The 17,828-nt window shown below is 47.7% G+C and overlaps 1 protein-coding gene across 1 annotated transcript in view; it reads left to right on the forward strand.

The window, feature by feature from the left end:
- LOC106574788 (neurobeachin) overlaps positions 1-17,828 on the forward strand; it is a 306,741-nt gene that overhangs the window by 121,799 nt on the left and 167,114 nt on the right. Inside the window, exons 8-12 of the mRNA XM_045717441.1 lie at positions 4,542-4,661; positions 8,309-8,455; positions 11,160-11,216; positions 11,702-11,842; positions 12,187-12,320. Coding sequence (XP_045573397.1) covers positions 4,542-4,661; positions 8,309-8,455; positions 11,160-11,216; positions 11,702-11,842; positions 12,187-12,320 — 599 coding nt within the window. The remainder of the gene's footprint in view (positions 1-4,541; positions 4,662-8,308; positions 8,456-11,159; positions 11,217-11,701; positions 11,843-12,186; positions 12,321-17,828) is intronic.

Below are 17,828 nucleotides of genomic sequence, written 5' to 3' on the forward strand. Positions count from 1 at the left end.
CTATGGCACCCCATTCCCTATATAGTGCACTACTTTAGACCAGAGCCCTATGGCACCCTGTTCCCTATATATAGTGCACTACTTTAGACCAGAGCCCTATGGCACCCTATTCCCTATATAGTGCACTACTTTAGACCAGAGCCCTATGGCACCCTGTTAAGTTGTACCATTTGTGATGCTGCCTGAATAGTGATGGGAGGAGATAAGACCTGAACACTGATCCTCAGTCACACCATCAGCACTATCCTGCTGCTACACACACACACACACACACACACACACACACACACACACACACACACACACACACACACACACACACACACACACACACAGATGGCAGACTTCCCTCATGAGTGGTGCTGAGTTGGCACATCATCCTGGTGTGTGTGTGTGTGTGTGTGTGTGTGTGTGTGTGTGTGTGTGTGTGTGTTAGCAGCAGCTTTGTAGACACCACCAAAATCCTCTACTCTTCCCTCTCCCCTCTCCTCTTCTCCTTATGCTTCTCCCTCCTCTCTCCTCCCTCTCCTCTTCCCCCTCTCCCTCCTCCCTCTCCTCTTTCCCCCTCTCCCTCCTCCCTCTCCTCCCTCCCCTCTCCTCCCTCCCCTCTCCCACAAGCATCCTAGCCAACAAGGTTGGATTATCTCACACACACCGGAAGAGGGCAAATTTAGGAAAGGAACCCGAGAAAAGAAGAGAGAGAAATTCCCTCCATTATTTAACCTTCTTATGAAGGAACATGATAAGCTGCTGTAGGCCCACATATCAGCCCTGTAACGTGTATCCTCAGCCCTGGAACCTGTATCGTCAGCCCTGTAACCTGTATCCTCAGCCCTGTAACGTGTATCCTCATCCCTGTATCCTCAGCCCTGTAACCTGTATCCTCAGCCCTGTAACCTGTATCCTCAGCCCTGTAACCTTTATCCTCAGCCCTGTAACCTGTATCCTCAGCCCTGTAACCTGTATCCTCAGCCCTGTAACCTGTATCCTCAGCCCTGTAACCTGTATCCTCAGCCCTGTAACCTGTATCCTCAGCCCTGTATCCTGTATCCTCAGCCCTGCAACCTCAGCCCTGTAACCTGTAACCTCAGCCCTGTATCCTGTATCCTCAGCTCTGTAACCTCTATCCTCAGCCATATAACCTGTATCCTCAGCTCTGTAACCTGTATCCTCAGCCCTGTAACCTTTATCCTCAGCCCTGTAACCTGTATTCTCAGCCATGTATCCTGTATCCTTGGCTCTGTAACCTGTATCCTGAGCTCTGTAACCTGTATCCTCAGCCCTGTAACCTTTATCCTCAGCCCTGTAACCTGTATCCTCAGCCCTGTAACCTGTATCCTCAGCCCTGTAACCTGTATCCTCAGCCCTGTAACCTGTATCCTCAGACCTGTATCCTCAGCCCTGTAACCTATATCCTCAGCCCTGTAACCTGTATCCTCAGCCCTGTAACCTGTATCCTCAGCCCTGTAACCTTTATCCTCAGCCCTGTAACCTGTATCCTCAGCCATGTATCCTGTATCCTCGGCTCTGTAACCTGTATGCTGAGCTCTATAACCTGTATCCTCAGCCCTGTAACCTTTATCCTCAGCCCTGTAACCTGTATCCTCACGCCTGTAACCTGTATCATCAGCCCTGTAACCTGTATCCTCAGCTCTGTAACCTGTATCCTCAGCCCTGTAACCTTTATCCTCAGCCCTGTAACCTGTATCCTCAGCCCTGTAACCTGTATCCTCAGCCCTGTAACCTGTATCCTCAGCCCTGTATCCTCAGCCCTGCAACCTGTAACCTCTATCCTCATCCCTATATCCTGTATCCTCAGCCCTGTAACCTGTATCCTCAGCCCTGTAACCTGTAACCTCAGCCCTGTAACCTCAGCCCTTTAACCTGTAACCTCAGCCCTGTAACCTGTATCCTCAGCCCTGTATCCTGTATCCTCAGCCCTGTATCCTCAGCCCTGTAACCTGTATCCTCAGACCTCTATCCTCAGCCCTGTATCCTGTATCCTCAGACCTGTATCCTCAGCCCTGTATCCTGTATCCTCAGCCCTGTAACCTGTATCCTCAGCCATATTTCCTCATCCCTGTATCCTGTATCCTCATCCCTGTAACCTGTATCCTCAGCTCTGTAACCTGTATCCTCAGCCCTGTATCCTGTATCCTCAGCCCTGTATCCTGTATCCTCAGCCCTGTATCCTGTATCCTCAGCCCTGTAACCTCTATCCTCAGCCCTGTAACCTGTATCCTCAGCCCTGTAACCTGTATCCTCAGCCCTGTAACCTGTATCCTCAGCCCTGTATCCTCAGCCCTGCAACCTGTAACCTCTATCCTCATCCCTATATCCTGTATCCTCAGCTCTGTATCCTGTATCCTCAGCCCTGTAACCTGTAACCTGTATCCTCATCCCTATAACCTGTATCCTCAGCCCTTTATCCTGTATCCTCAGCCCTGTAACCTGTATCCTCAGCCCTGTAACCTGTATCCTCAGCCCTGTAACCTGTGTCCTCAGCTCTGTATCCTGTATCCTCAGCTCTATGCCCTGTATCCTCAGCTCTGTAACCTGTATCCTCAGCCCTGTAACCTTTATCCTCAGCCATGTATCCTGTATCCTCAGCCATGTATCCTGTATCCTCGGCTCTGTAACCTGTATCCTGAGCTCTGTAACCTGTATCCTCAGCCCTGTAACCTTTATCCTCAGCCCTGTAACCTGTATCCTCATCCCTGTAACCTGTATCCTCAGCCCTGTAACCTGTAACCTCTATCCTCTCCCTGTATCCTGTATCCTCAGCTCTGTATCCTGTATCCTCAGCCCTGTAACCTGTATCCTCATCCCTATAACCTGTATCCTCATTCCTGTATCCTCAGCCCTGTAACCTGTATCCTCAGGCCTGTAACCTGTGTCCTCAGCTCTGTATCCTGTATCCTCAGCCCTGTAACCTGTATCCTCAGCCATGTATCCTGTATCCTCGGCTCTGTAACCTGTATCCTGAGCTCTGTAACCTGTATCCTCAGCCCTGTAACCTTTATCCTCAGCCCTGTAACCTGTATCATCAGCCCTGTAACCTGTATCCTCAGCCCTGTAACCTGTATCCTCAGCCCTGTATCCTGTATCCTCAGCCCTGTAACCTGTATCCTCAGCCCTGTAACCTGTATCCTCAGCCCTGTAACCTGTATCCTCAGCCCTGTAACCTGTATCCTCAGCCCTGTAACCTGTATCCTCAGCCCTGTAACCTGTATCCTCAGCCATGTATCCTGTATCCTCAGCCCTGTAACCTGTATCCTCAGCCCTGTAACCTGTATCATCAGCCCTGTAACCTGTATCATCAGCCCTGTAACCTGTATCCTCAGCCCTGTAACCTGTATCCTCAGCCCTGTAACCTGTATCCTCAGCCCTGTATCCTGTATCCTCAGCCCTGTAACCTGTATCCTCAGCCCTGTAACCTGTATCCTCAGCCCTGTAACCTGTATCATCAGCCCTGTAACCTGTATCCTCAGCCCTGTAACCTGTATCCTCAGCCCTGTAACCTGTATCCTCAGCCCTGTAACCTGTATCCTCAGCCCTGTATCCTGTATCCTCAGCCTGTATCCTGTATCCTCAGCCATGTATCCTGTATCCTCAGCCCTGTAACCTGTATCGTCAGCCCTGTAACCTGTGTCCTCAGCCCTGTAACCTTTATCCTCAGCCCTGTAACCTGTATCCTCAGCCCTGTAACCAGCTCTTGTCGTAATGACAGTTTGGAGGTGTATATGAAGACGTTCTGTATTTACACTTTACACAGGTTTATCACACCTACCCCCTCTCTAACCCCTCATCCCTCTCTAACCCTCTCTCTAACCCTCTCTAACCCCCTCTAACCCTCTCTCTAATCCTCTCTAACCCCCTCTAACCCTCTCTAACCCCCTCTAACCCTCTCTAACCCCTCCTCCCTCTCTAACCCTCTCTCTAACCCTCTCTCTAACCCTCTCGAACCCCCTCTAACCCTCTATAACCCCTCCCTCTCTAACCCTTTCTCTAACCCTCTCTCTAACCCTCTCTAACCCCCTCTAACCCTCTCTAACCCCTCCTCCCTCTCTAACCCTCTCTCTAACCCTCTCTAACCCCCTCTAACCCTCTCTAACCCTCTCTAACCCCTCCTCCCTCTCTAACCCTCTCTCTAACCCTCTCTCTAACCCTCTCTAACTCTCTAACCCTCTCTAACCCTCTCTCTAACCCCTCCTTCCTCTCTAACCCTCTCTCTAACCCTCTCCTACCCTCTCTAACCCCTCTCTCTAACCCTCTCTAACCCCTCTCTAACCCTCTCTAACCCTCTCTAACCCCTCCTAACCCTCTCTAACCCCTCCTCCCTCTCTAACCCTCTCTCTAACCCCCCTCCCTCTCTAACCCTCTCTAACCCCTCATCCCTCTCTAACCCTCTCTAACCCTCTCTCTCACCCTCTCTAAACCCCTCATCCCTCTCTAACCCTCTTTAACCCTCTCTCTCACCCTCTCTAAACCCCTCATCACTCACTAACCCTCTCTAACCCCCCTCTCTCTCTCCGTTTCAGTGGTACATGATCAGCATCGTCCACATCTACAACCGCTGGAGGAACAGTGAGATCCGTTGCTATGTCAACGGTCAGCTGGTCTCCTACGGCGACATGGCCTGGCACGTCAACACCAACGACGTAAGAAATCGCCCCCCCCCTCCCCGTTACCGGTAAAACAACCGTGTCCCTGTTCCTGTGTGGGGAATTGAGGCTTTGGAGGTATCTGTTAAATCCTCAACAGCTTTTAACACGAATCACGTGTCCCAATCAAACTCCCTTTTAACCCGTGCCTCCTCCAATCCAATGCTTTTAGAGTGGTGTTTAGCAGTGTTTACTTCAGGAGAAAGGGGAATATGGGGCAGCAGGTAGCCTAGTGGTAAGAGCGCTGGGCTAGTGATCAAGAAACGGTTGCTGGTTTGAATCCCAGAGCCGACTACGTGAAGAATTTATCGATGTGCCCTTTGAGCGAGCCGCAAGCCTAATTGCTCCTGCAAGGCACTCTGGGTAAGACAGTCTACTAACATGAAATGAATTATTGTGGCTGTGACGTAGCATCTGGGGATTTATGACAGGACATTAACAGAATGTTGTTGTATGTCTTTACGTCCTGTGGACGTGTACAGTCAACTTCAGGTTACCAGGTGTCTCAGGGATTTAGTCTATTGTGTCTCTGTGCATGAATAGTGTGATCAATGATCGTTTGGTCTTCCTTAGCGAGTCGATTAGTGATGCCTGGAAGAAGCGTCATACAGTGTGTGTGTGTGTGTGTGTGTGTGTGTGTGTGTGTGTGTGTGTGTGTGTGTGTGTGTGTGTGTGTGTGTGTGTGTGTGTGTGTCAGGACTGACCACAGAAAGCAACATGAGGTTTTGATCATATCTGGAGCTGACTTCTCCCTCAGGCTGTGAGACGAAGACTGTTATAATGAATTACTGTTGAATGACCAAGACTGTTATAATGAATTACTGTTGAATGACCAAGACTGTTATAATGAATTACTGTTGAATGACCAAGACTGTTATAATGAATTACTGTGAATGACCAAGACTGTTATAATGAATTACTGAATGACCAAGACTGTTATAATGAATTACTGTTGAATGACCAAGACTGTTATAATGAATTACTGTTGAATGACCAAGACTGTTATAATGAATTACTGAATGACCAAGACTGTTATAATGAATTACTGTGAATGACCAAGACTGTTATAATGAATTACTGTTGAATGACCAAGACTGTTATAATGAATTACTGAATGACCAAGACTGTTATAATGAATTACTGTTGAATGACCAAGACTGTTATAATGAATTACTGAATGACCTATAGCTCCCTCTCTCCTCCTCTGCCACCTGTCTCATCTCCCTCCCTCCCTCCCCCCTCATCTCCCTCCCTCCCCCCTCATCTCCCTCCCTCCCCCCTCATCTCCCTCCCTCCCCCCTTATCTCCCTCCCTCCCCCCTTATGTCCCTCCCACCCCCCTCATCTCCCTCCCTTCCCCCTCATCTCCCTCCCTCCCCCATCATCTCCCTCCCTCCCCCTCATCTCCCTCCCCCCTCATCTCCCTCCCTCCCCCTCATCTCCTCCCTCCCTCCCCCTCATCTCCCTCCCTCCCCCTCATCTCCCTCCCTCCCCCTCATCTCCCTCCCTCCCCATCATCTCCCTCCCTCCCCCTCATCTCCTCCCTCCCCTCATCACCCTCCCTCCCCCCTCATCTCCCTCCCTCCCCCTCATTTCCCTCCCTCCCCCTCATCTATCTCCCTCCCCCTCATCTCCCTCCCTCCCCATCATCTCCCTCCCTCCCCCCATCTCCCTCCCTCCCCCATCATCTCCTCCCTCCCCCATCTCCCTCCCTCCCCTCATCTCCCTCCCTCCCCCTCATCTCCCTCCCTCCCCATCATCGCCCCCCCTCATCTCCCTCCCTCCACCCTCATCTCCCTCCCTCATCATCTCCCTCCCTCCCCCTCATCTCCCTCCCCCTCATCTCCCTCCCTCCCCATCATCTCCCTCCCTCTCCCCTCATCTCCCTCCCTCCCCCTCATCTCCTCCCTCCCCCTCATCTCCCTCCCTCCCCCTCATCTCCCTCCCTCCCATCATCTCCCTCCCTCCCTCTCCCCTCATCTCCCTCCCTCCCCATCTCCCTCCCCCCCTCATCTCCCTCCCTCCCCCCTCATCACCCTCCCTTCCCCTCATCTCCCTCCCTCCCCCTCATTTCCCTCCCTCCCCCTCATCTATCTCCCTCCCCCTCATCTCCCTCCCTCCCCCATCATCTCCCTCCCTCCCCCATCTCCCTCCCTCCCCATCATCTCCCTCCCTCCCCCATCTCCCTCCCTCCCCCTCATCTCCCTCCCTCCCCCTCATCTCCCTCCCTCCCCATCATCGCCCCCCCTCATCTCCCTCCCTCCACCCTCATCTCCCTCCCTCATCATCTCCCTCCCTCCCCCTCATCTCCCTCCCCCTCATCTCCCTCCCTCCCCATCATCTCCCTCCTCTCCCCTCATCTCCCTCCCTCTCCCCTCATCTCCTCCCTCTCCCCTCATCTCCCTCCCTCCCCCTCATCTCCCTCCTCTCCCCTCATCTCCCTCCCTCCCATCATCTCCCTCCCTCCCTCTCCCCTCATCTCCCTCCCTCCCTCATCTCCCTCCCTCCCCTCATCTCCCTCCCTCCCCCATCATCTCCCTCCCTCCCCCCATCTCCCTCCCTCCCCCTCATCTCCCTCCCCCTCATCTCCCTCCCTCCCCATCATCTCCCTCCCTCCCCATCATCTCCCTCCCTCCCCCTCATCTCCTCCTCCCCTCATCTCCCTCCTCCCTTCATCTCCCTCCCTCCCCTTCATCACCCTCCCTCCCTCTCCCTCATCTCCCTCCCTCCCCCTCATCTCCTCCCTCCCCATCATCTCCCTCCCTCCCCTCATCTCCCTCCCTCCCCTCATCTCCCTCCCTCCCCATCATCGTCCCCCCCTCATCTCCCTCCCTCCCCTCATCTCCCTCCCCCCATCATCTCCCTCCCTCCCTCCCCCTCATCTCCCTCCCCTCATCTCCCTCCCTCTCCCTCATCTCCCTCCCTCCCCCATCTCCCTCCCTCCCCCCTCATCTCCCTCCCTCCCCTCATCTCCCTCCCTCCCCATCATCGTCCCCCCTCATCTCCCTCCCTCCCCCTCATCTCCCTCCCCCCCATCATCTCCCTCCCTCCCCCCCTCATCTCCCTCCCCTCATCTCCCTCCCTCTCCCCTCATCTCCCTCCCTCCCCATCATCTCCCTCCCTCCCTCTCCCCTCATCTCCCTCCCTCCCCCATCTCCCTCCCTCCCCCTCATCTCCCTCCCTCCCCATCATCTCCCTCCCTCCCCCTCATCTCCCTCCCCCTCATCTCCCTCCCTCCCCCATCATCTCCCTCCCTCCCTCCCCCCCATCTCCCTCCCTCCCCCTCATCTCCCTCCCTCCCCCATCATCTCCCTCCCTCCCCATCATCTCCCTCCCTCCCCCATCATCTCCGTCCCCCCCATCATCTCCCTCCCTCCCCATCATCTCCCTCCCTCCCCATCATCTCCCTCCCTCCCCCATCATCTCCCTCCCTCCCCATCATCTCCGTCCCCCCCATCATCTCCGTCCCCCATCATCTCCCTCCCTCCCCATCATCTCCCTCTCCCCCTCATCTCCCTCCCTCCCCCTCATCTCCCTCCCTCTCCCCCTCATCTCCCTCCCTCTCCCCATCATCTCCCTCCCTCCTCCCCTCATCTCCCTCCCTCCCCCTCATCTATCTCCCTCCCTCCCTCCTCTCCTCTACAGAGTTATGATAAGTGTTTTCTGGGTTCGTCGGAGACGGCGGATGCTAACAGGGTGTTCTGTGGTCAGCTGGGGGCCGTCTACGTGTTCAGTGAAGCTCTCAACCCCGCTCAGATCTTCGCCATACATCAACTGGGTCCCGGCTACAAGGTATAGGGCTAAACCATTCTACACACACACACACACACACACACACACACACACACACACACACACACACACACACACACACGTACACACTAGAGTATGTGGGCAGAGTTGAGTAGTTGGAAATGTTTCTCATTGGTCCTGCTCCTCTAAAAACTGCTGCTCCAAATTCCCTCCATTCATTAAAATCACAATTTACCAAGCACCCATTTTTTTGGGACTACCAGGACCTACGGTTCGGTTTTGAAGTATTGATTTGAATGAAAAGGTTTTTTATTTTAATTAACAACATGAACTTGTTGAATCTATTATACAAACGGGTCTGAAACTGAATGCTGATTGGGTAAAACCGCGTTCCAGCCGGAGTCTATTCCAGAAGTTACCACCGGCTAAATCTATCTGACGTTAAAATGCCTGTTTAACTCTGTTCCACCTGACTACTCAATCCACTTCCTCATCAGCCCAGCCAGGCAATTTATAAACTTGATTTCCACTATTAAAAAGCATCTAGACATTATCTCACATTTTATGTAGACTAACATTTTAGTTTTCAACAGGGGAGATTTGTATAAACCTTGCTGTCTGTCTCTCTGACATTTACAACATTGTTTCAATATTCAAATTCTATCTCCAACTGTCCCATGGTAATGGGGACGGAGAGAGAGAGAGAGAGAGAGAGAGAGAGAGGCAGGCAGCGTTTCTCAGCCAATTGAAATCATGAATCAGCTGGCATTATTTTTATGGATATATATATATATATATAAAAGAAATGTCAGTTGAAAAAAGGTAAAACGAAACGAAGTGCAGCTAGTTTCAAGTCTTTCCAGTTTCAGTTTGAAGTTGTCATGTTAGCTGTGTTGTTGGCTCGCTCCTCTGAACAGCTCCTCTCCGCTGTTGGCTAGCTCCTCGTACACTGACGAGAGAGCACATTTGTGACTCACAACCTGGATTCGGTCTTATGTAGCAACATTTTAATTTCTCTTTTTTTACATTGGATAAAAGTAGAGACTCAGAGGTACAAAATGGTATTTCATACACTGCATTTGAGGAAACAATGGGGAAAGTAATTCTGATTTGTAAGTTGATGAACTTGTAAACTCACTTTTGAGAAAACCGTTCTTGAATGTCTTGATACTACTACTGGAGAGCCCTGCTTTGTCTACACCCATTCAGCATTGTTCACACCCTCTTAAGCCTTAGCCCCACCAATCTCTTTAAGGCTTGATCCGTGCGTTCTGTACTAACCTGCCAGCTACTTCCAGACATCTAAGAGAGAGAGAACAGCTCACTGAGCATTACTCTCCCTAGCCTTCAGGAAACTCTCTCCGACGCTCCGGCCTTCAGGAAACTCTCTCCGATGCTCCGGCCTTCAGGAAACTCTCTCCGACGCTCCGGCCTTCAGGAAACTCTCTCCGACGCTCCGGCCTTCAGGAAACTCTCTCCGACGCTCCGGCCTTCAGGAAACTCTCTCCGACGCTCCGGCCTTCAGGAAACTCTCTCTGACGCTCCAGCCTTTAGGAAACTCTCTCCGGCGCTCCAGCCACTGGGAAACTCTCCACCTCCAGCTTTAGGAAACTCTCTCCGACGCTCCGGCCTTCAGGAAACTCTCTCCGACGCTCCGGCCTTCAGGAAACTCTCTCCGACGCTCCGGCCTTCAGGAAACTCTCTCCGACGCTCCGGCCTTCAGGAAACTCTCTCCGACGCTCCGGCCACTGGGAAACTCTCTCTGACGCTCCAGCCTTCAGGAAACTCCCTCTGACGCTCCGGCCTTCAGGAAACTCTCTCCGACGCTCCGGCCTTTAGGAAACTCTCTCTGACGCTCCAGCCTTTAGGAAACTCTCTCCGGCGCTCCAGCCACTGGGAAACTCTCTCCTACACTCCAGCTTTTAGGAAACTCTCTCCGACGCTCCGGCCTTCAGGAAACTCTCTCTGACGCTCCGGCCTTCAGGAAACTCTCTCCGACGCTCCGGCCTTTAGGAAACTCTCTCCGACGCTCCGGCCACTGGGAAACTCCCTCTGACGCTCCAGCCTTCAGGAAACTCTCTCCGGCGCTCCGGCCACTGGGAAACTCTCTCCTACACTCCAGCTTTTAGGAAACTCTCTCCGACGCTCCGGCCTTTAGGAAACTCACTCCAACGCTCCAGCCTTTAGGAAACTCTTAGTAGGTAACTAGGTTAACCTTAGTAGGTAACTGGGGGGAGAGATGAACGCTGTGTTCATTTGAGTAACACACACGCTCTCCGTTCTATGTCATTCCTCTCTGTCATGCCTCTATGTCATGCCTTCTTCCTTTTCTTTCATTAATTAATATTTTGTTTTCCCAACCTTTCCCCCTCTACCTCCTCTCTCCCCCTATTGCCCCCTCTATCTCCCCCTCCTCTTCTATCTCCCCCATCTCCCCCCTTCCTCTATCTCCCCCTATCTCCCCCCTCTATCTCCCCCTCCTCTCTATCCCCCCTCCTTCTCTATCTCCCTTTATCTCCCCCCTCCTTCTCTATCTCCCTTTATCTCCCCCCCTCTTCTTACTCTATCTCCCCATCTCCCCCTCTTCCTCTATCTCCCCCATTCCCCCCTCTTCCTCTATCTCCCCCCTCTTCCTCTATCCCCCTATCTCTCCTCCTCTATCTCCCATTTTCTCCCTCCTCCTCCTCTATCTCCCCTCCTCTATCTCCCCCCTCGATCTCCCCTCTTGTATCTCCCCCTGTAGAGCACCTTTAAGTTTAAGTCGGAGAGTGATATCCACCTGGCGGAGCACCATAAGCAGGTAGGCAGGTTATTGAGGAAAACTATGTGGTTTTGTTACCTAGCTACCTTGAAGGGAAACTGATATTTTCTACTTCCCCAGAGTCAGATGAACTCGTTGATATCATTTTGGGGGGTTTTGCATGCATTATGAAGGAAGTTAGAGGTAGTTTCATGAACCGATGCTAACTATCCTTAGCTCAATGACTTGAAGTCTATGGGTATGCTAGCATAGAAATGGTATCTGACTCTGGGTAAGTATAAAAATGTCTTAATTGCCATAATCTTGCTGTATCCCTTTAAGATGAATGCACTGACTGTAAGTCATTCTGGATAAGAGAGTTTGCTAAATGACTGAAATGTGTAATGTAATGTGATGTAATGTAATGTAATGTGATGTAATGTGATGTAATGTAATGTGATGTAATGTAATGTCCTGTAATGTGATGTAATGTGATGTAATGTAATGTAATGTAATGTGATGTAATGTAATGTTATGAACTGCAGGTCCTGTACGATGGGAAGCTAGCCAACTCCATCTCTTTCACCTACAACGCCAAGGCCACCGACGCCCAGCTCTGCCTGGAGTCATCACCCAGAGAGAACGCATCCAACTTCGTTCACTCACCACACGCACTCATGCTGCAGGTCAGTGGGGGGGGGGGGGGGGGAGGGAGGAAGGGGGTTGGGGAGGGAGGGGGGTTGAGGGAGGGAGGGAGGGGGTTGAGGAAGGGTGGAGTGTGTGTGTCCCTGACTTTAATCTGTGTGTTGATGGTATGTTTTCTCTCCTGTAGGCTATGAAGGTCATATCGACCCATTTTACAGGGGGTGTGTGTGTGTGTTGCATACAAACCTGTTTTTGTGTGTGTGTGTGCGTGTGTGTGTGCGTGTGTGTGTGCGTGTGTGTGTGTGTGTGTGTGTGTGTGTGTGTGTGTGTGTGTGTGTGTGTGTGTGTGTGTGTATGTGTCCTAACAGTGTGTTCTCTCCTGTAGGATGTGAAGGCCGTAGTGACCCACTCCATCCACAGTGCCATCCACTCTATAGGAGGGATTCAGGTCCTCTTCCCTCTCTTCTCACAACTGGACTACACACAACTCAACGACAGCTCTGTGGATACCACCGTCTGGTGAGTAGGAGGGAGGGAGGGAGGGAGACAAGACAGAGAGCATGTCTGTGGATACCACCGTCTGGTGAGTAGGAGGGAGGGAGGGAGGGAGACAGAGAGAGGTCTGTGGACACCACCGTGTGGTGAGTAGGAGGGAGGGAGGGAGGGAGGGAGGGAGGGAGGAGAGAGAGGGAGAGAAAGGTCTGTGGACACCACCGTCTGGTGAGTAGGAGGGAGGGAGGGAGGGAGGGAGAGAGAGAGAGGTCTGTGGACACCACCGTGTGGTGAGTAGGTGGGAGGGAGGGAGGGAGGGAGAGAGAGAGAGAGAGGTCTGTGGACACCACCGTGTGGTGAGTAGGAGGGAGGGAGGGAGGGAGACAGAGAGAGGTCTGTGGACACCACCGTGTGGTGAGTAGGTGGGAGGGAGGGAGGGAGAGAGGGAGGGATGAGGAACAAAAGAGAGAAAGATCCTTCTCTCTCTTTATCCATGTATGTGTGTCTCTCTCTCTCTCTCTCTCTCTCTCTCTCTCTCTCTCTCTCTCTCTATCTATCCATGTATGTGTGCTCTCTCTCTCTCTCTCTCTCTATCTATCCATGTATGTGTGTCTCTCTCTCTCTGCGTGTCCCATAGTCCGAGCCCCCCCAATGTGCCGTTAGTAAGTCTGTATAAAGATGAGGGGCTGAATCCTCTACATGTCTCAGCAATGCACTACCCTATCTGGAGCTGCGCTACTATATACTGTTACAGTACTATGTCGTAACGTTGGATTGATTCATGTGACGACTGCTGTTCATCGAATGATTAACTGTTTATAATTATGTGGTCCCGTGTGGCTCAGTTGGTAGAGCATGGTGGTTTGCAACACCAGGGTTGTGGGTTCGATTCCCACAGGGGACCAGTACGGGGAAAAAAAAAAAAAAAAAGAAATGTATGCATTCACTACTGTAAGTCGCTCTGGATAAGAGCGTCTGCTAAATGACTAAAAATGTAAATGTGATTTAAATTAATCAGGTAATTAATTAATTTCCTCTACAGTCTAATTCTGAACATCTCATAATCTGGAAATCTGCACAAACCCGAGTCTCACTAAATCATTCCGTACCACACCAATTGAGTTGATTGTTTATTTACTAACAAGCTAAAATGATAATATAAGATACACAAACACACAGTCTGGGCTATTGATTAGAACTTAGTACGATAAAACAGGTCCCTAGCGGACCAACACAATATGTCCACGTGTTACACGAAATAGGGATTTCAAAAGAGACAGAGAGAGAACATTCTCTTTGATCTGGATATTTTCCACACAACGTACAGTATGCAAACATCAAGTACATAGTGTGAAAACTCTTCAAGTTACAATGTTTTCCTTATAATGTCGTCATTTAACTTTTAATAACATAACAAACAAACAAAAAAAACGTTCCTTTTCATATTCCATCTATCGTCGTTACTACCATTTTGACTGACGAAACATATCGTCCCAAAGTCCATTTATTGCATGTTGCTGTTCTGAGGTAGGTTCTCCATAGGCCCATCATTACATTCCATTCCTCCATAGTGAGAAGACAAAAGGATTTTGTCTGCTGCCTTAAGATTTGCAATGGGCGTGAGTTGTCGTAAATCCCCCCACTTCCATATATCTCTGTCTCTCCTCCTCTGGTGGGTGTGAGAGATGTCTCTTGAAGGAGTGTGGTCCACGGTAACCTGACCCGAACAGGCCAGTCATGACAACTACTATAACGATATACTGTTACAGTACTACTATAACGATGTACTGTTAGTTCTAATATAACTATATACTGTTACAGTACTACTATAACTCTATACTGCTAGTTCTACTATAACTATATACTGTTACAGTACTACTATAACTATATACTGTTACAGTACTACTAAACGATATACTGTTACAGTACTACTATAATGATATACTGTTAGTTCTACTATAACTATATACTGTTACAGTACTACTATAACTATATACTGTTACAGTACTACTATAACGATATACTGTTACAGTACTACTATAACTATATACTGTTACAGTACTACTATAATGATATACTGTTACAGTACTACTATAACGATATACTGTTAGTTCTACTATAACTATATACTGTTACAGTACTACTATAACTCTATACTGTTAGTTCTACTATAACTATATACTGTTACAGTACTACTATAACGATGTACTGTTAGTTCTAATATAACTATATACTGTTACAGTACTACTATAACTATATACTGTTAGTTCTACTATAACTATATACTGTTACAGTACTACTATAACTCTATACTGTTAGTTCTACTATAACTATATACTGTTACAGTACTACTATAACTATATACTGTTACAGTACTACTATAACTATATACTGTTACAGTACTACTATAACTATATACTGTTAAGTACTACTATAAATATATACTGTTACAGTACTACTATAACGATATACTGTTAGTGCTACTATAACGATATACTGTTACAGTACTACTATAACTCTATACTGTTACAGTACTACTAACTATATACTGTTACAGTACTACTATAACTCTATACTGTTACAGTACTACTATAATGATATACTGTTAGTTCTACTATAACTCTATACTGTTACAGTACTACTATAACTCTATACTGTTAGTTCTACTATAACTATATACTGTTACAGTACTACTATAACTATATACTGTATGTTACAGTACTACTAACTATATACTGTTACAGTACTACTAACTATATACTGTTACAGTACTACTATAACTCTATACTGTTACAGTACTACTAACTATATACTGTTACAGTACTACTATAACTATATACTGTATGTTACAGTACTACTAACTATATACTGTTAGTTCTAATATATATATATATATATATATATATATATATATATAATATAACTATATATATAACTATATATATACTGTGTTACTATACACTCTACTACCATTCTACTACCAGAGAGGAGTTAGTTAATATGACTCCATTCTACTACCAGAGAGGAGTTAGTTAATATGACTCCATTCTACTACCAGAGAGGAGTTAGTTAAATGACTCCATTCTACTACCAGAGAGGAGTTAGTTAATATGACTCCATTCTACTATCAGAGAGGAGTTAGTTAATATGACTCCATTCTACTACCAGAGAAGAGTTAATATGACTCCATTCTACTACCAGAGAGGAGTTAATATGACTCCATTCTACTACCAGAGAGGAGTTAGTTAATATGACTCCATTCTACTACCAGAGAGGAGTTAGTTAATATGACTCCATTCTACTACCAGAGAGGAGTTAGTTAATATGACTCCATTCTACTATCAGAGAGGAGTTAGTTAATATGACTCCATTCTACTACCAGAGAGGAGTTAGTTAATATGACTCCATTCTACTACCAGAGAGGAGTTAATATGACTCCATTCTACTACCAGAGAGGAGTTAGTTAATATGACTCCATTCTACTACCAGAGAGGAGTTAGTTAATATGACTCCATTCTACTTCCAGAGAGGAGTTAGTTAATATGACTCCATTCTACTACCAGAGAGGAGTTAATATGACTCCATTCTACTACCAGAGAGGAGTTAATATGACTCCATTCTACTACCAGAGAGGAGTTAGTTAATATGACTCCATTCTACTTCCAGAGAGGAGTTAGTTAATATGACTCCATTCTACTACCAGAGAGGAGTTAATATGACTCCATTCTACTACCAGAGAGGAGTTAGTTAATATGACTCCATTCTACTACCAGAGAGGAGTTAGTTAATATGACTCCATTCTACTATCAGAGAGGAGTTAGTTAATATGACTCCATTCTACTACCAGAGAGGAGTTAGTTAATATGACTCCATTCTACTACCAGAGAGGAGTTAATATGACTCCATTCTACTACCAGAGAGGAGTTAGTTAATATGACTCCATTCTACTACCAGAGAGGAGTTAGTTAATATGACTCCATTCTACTTCCAGAGAGGAGTTAGTTAATATGACTCCATTCTACTACCAGAGAGGAGTAGTTAATATGACTCCATTCTACTACCAGAGAGGAGTTAGTTAATATGACTCCATTCTACTACCAGAGAGGAGTTAGTTAATATGACTCCATTCTACTTCCAGAGAGGAGTTAGTTAATATGACTCCATTCTACTACCAGAGAGGAGTTAGTTAATATGACTCCATTCTACTACCAGAGAGGAGTTAATATGACTCCATTCTACTACCAGAGAGGAGTTATAATATGACTCCATTCTACTACCAGAGAGGAGTTAGTTAATATGACTCCATTCTACTACCAGAGAGGAGTTAGTTAATATGACTCCATTCTACTACCAGAGAGGAGTTAGTTAATATGACTCCATTCTACTATCAGAGAGGAGTTAGTTAATATGACTCCATTCTACTACCAGAGAGGAGTTAGTTAATATGACTCCATTCTACTACCAGAGAGGAGTTAATATGACTCCATTCTACTACCAGAGAGGAGTTAGTTAATATGACTCCATTCTACTACCAGAGAGGAGTTAGTTAATATGACTCCATTCTACTACCAGAGAGGAGTTAGTTAATATGACTCCATTCTACTACCAGAGAGGAGTTAATATGACTCCATTCTACTACCAGAGAGGAGAGTTAATATGACTCCATTCTACTACCAGAGAGGAGTTAGTTAATATGACTCCATTCTACTTCCAGAGAGGAGTTAGTTAATATGACTCCATTCTACTACCAGAGAGGAGTTAATATGACTCCATTCTACTACCAGAGAGGAGTTAGTTAATATGACTCCATTCTACTACCAGAGAGGAGTTAGTTAATATGACTCCATTCTACTATCAGAGAGGAGTTAGTTAATATGACTCCATTCTACTACCAGAGAGGAGTTAGTTAATATGACTCCATTCTACTACCAGAGAGGAGTTAATATGACTCCATTCTACTACCAGAGAGGAGTTAGTTAATATGACTCCATTCTACTACCAGAGAGGAGTTAGTTAATATGACTCCATTCTACTTCCAGAGAGGAGTTAGTTAATATGACTCCATTCTACTACCAGAGAGGAGTTAATATGACTCCATTCTACTACCAGAGAGGAGTTAGTTAATATGACTCCATTCTACTACCAGAGAGGAGTTAGTTAATATGACTCCATTCTACTACCAGAGAGGAGTTAGTTAATATGACTCCATTCTACTACCAGAGAGGAGTTAGTTAATATGACTCCATTCTACTACCAGAGAGGAGTTAGTTAATATGACTCCATTCTACTTCCAGAGAGGAGTTAGTTAATATGACTCCATTCTACTACCAGAGAGGAGTTAGTTAATATGACTCCATTCTACTACCAGAGAGGAGTTAGTTAATATGACTCCATTCTACTACCAGAGAGGAGTTAGTTAATATGACTCCATTCTACTACCAGAGAGGAGTTAGTTAATATGACTCCATTCTACTACCAGAGAGGAGTTAGTTAATATGACTCCATTCTACTACCAGAGAGGAGTTAGTTAATATG

This window comes from Salmo salar, chromosome ssa04, assembly GCF_905237065.1.
Source record: "Salmo salar chromosome ssa04, Ssal_v3.1, whole genome shotgun sequence".
Classification (NCBI taxonomy): domain Eukaryota; kingdom Metazoa; phylum Chordata; class Actinopteri; order Salmoniformes; family Salmonidae; genus Salmo; species Salmo salar.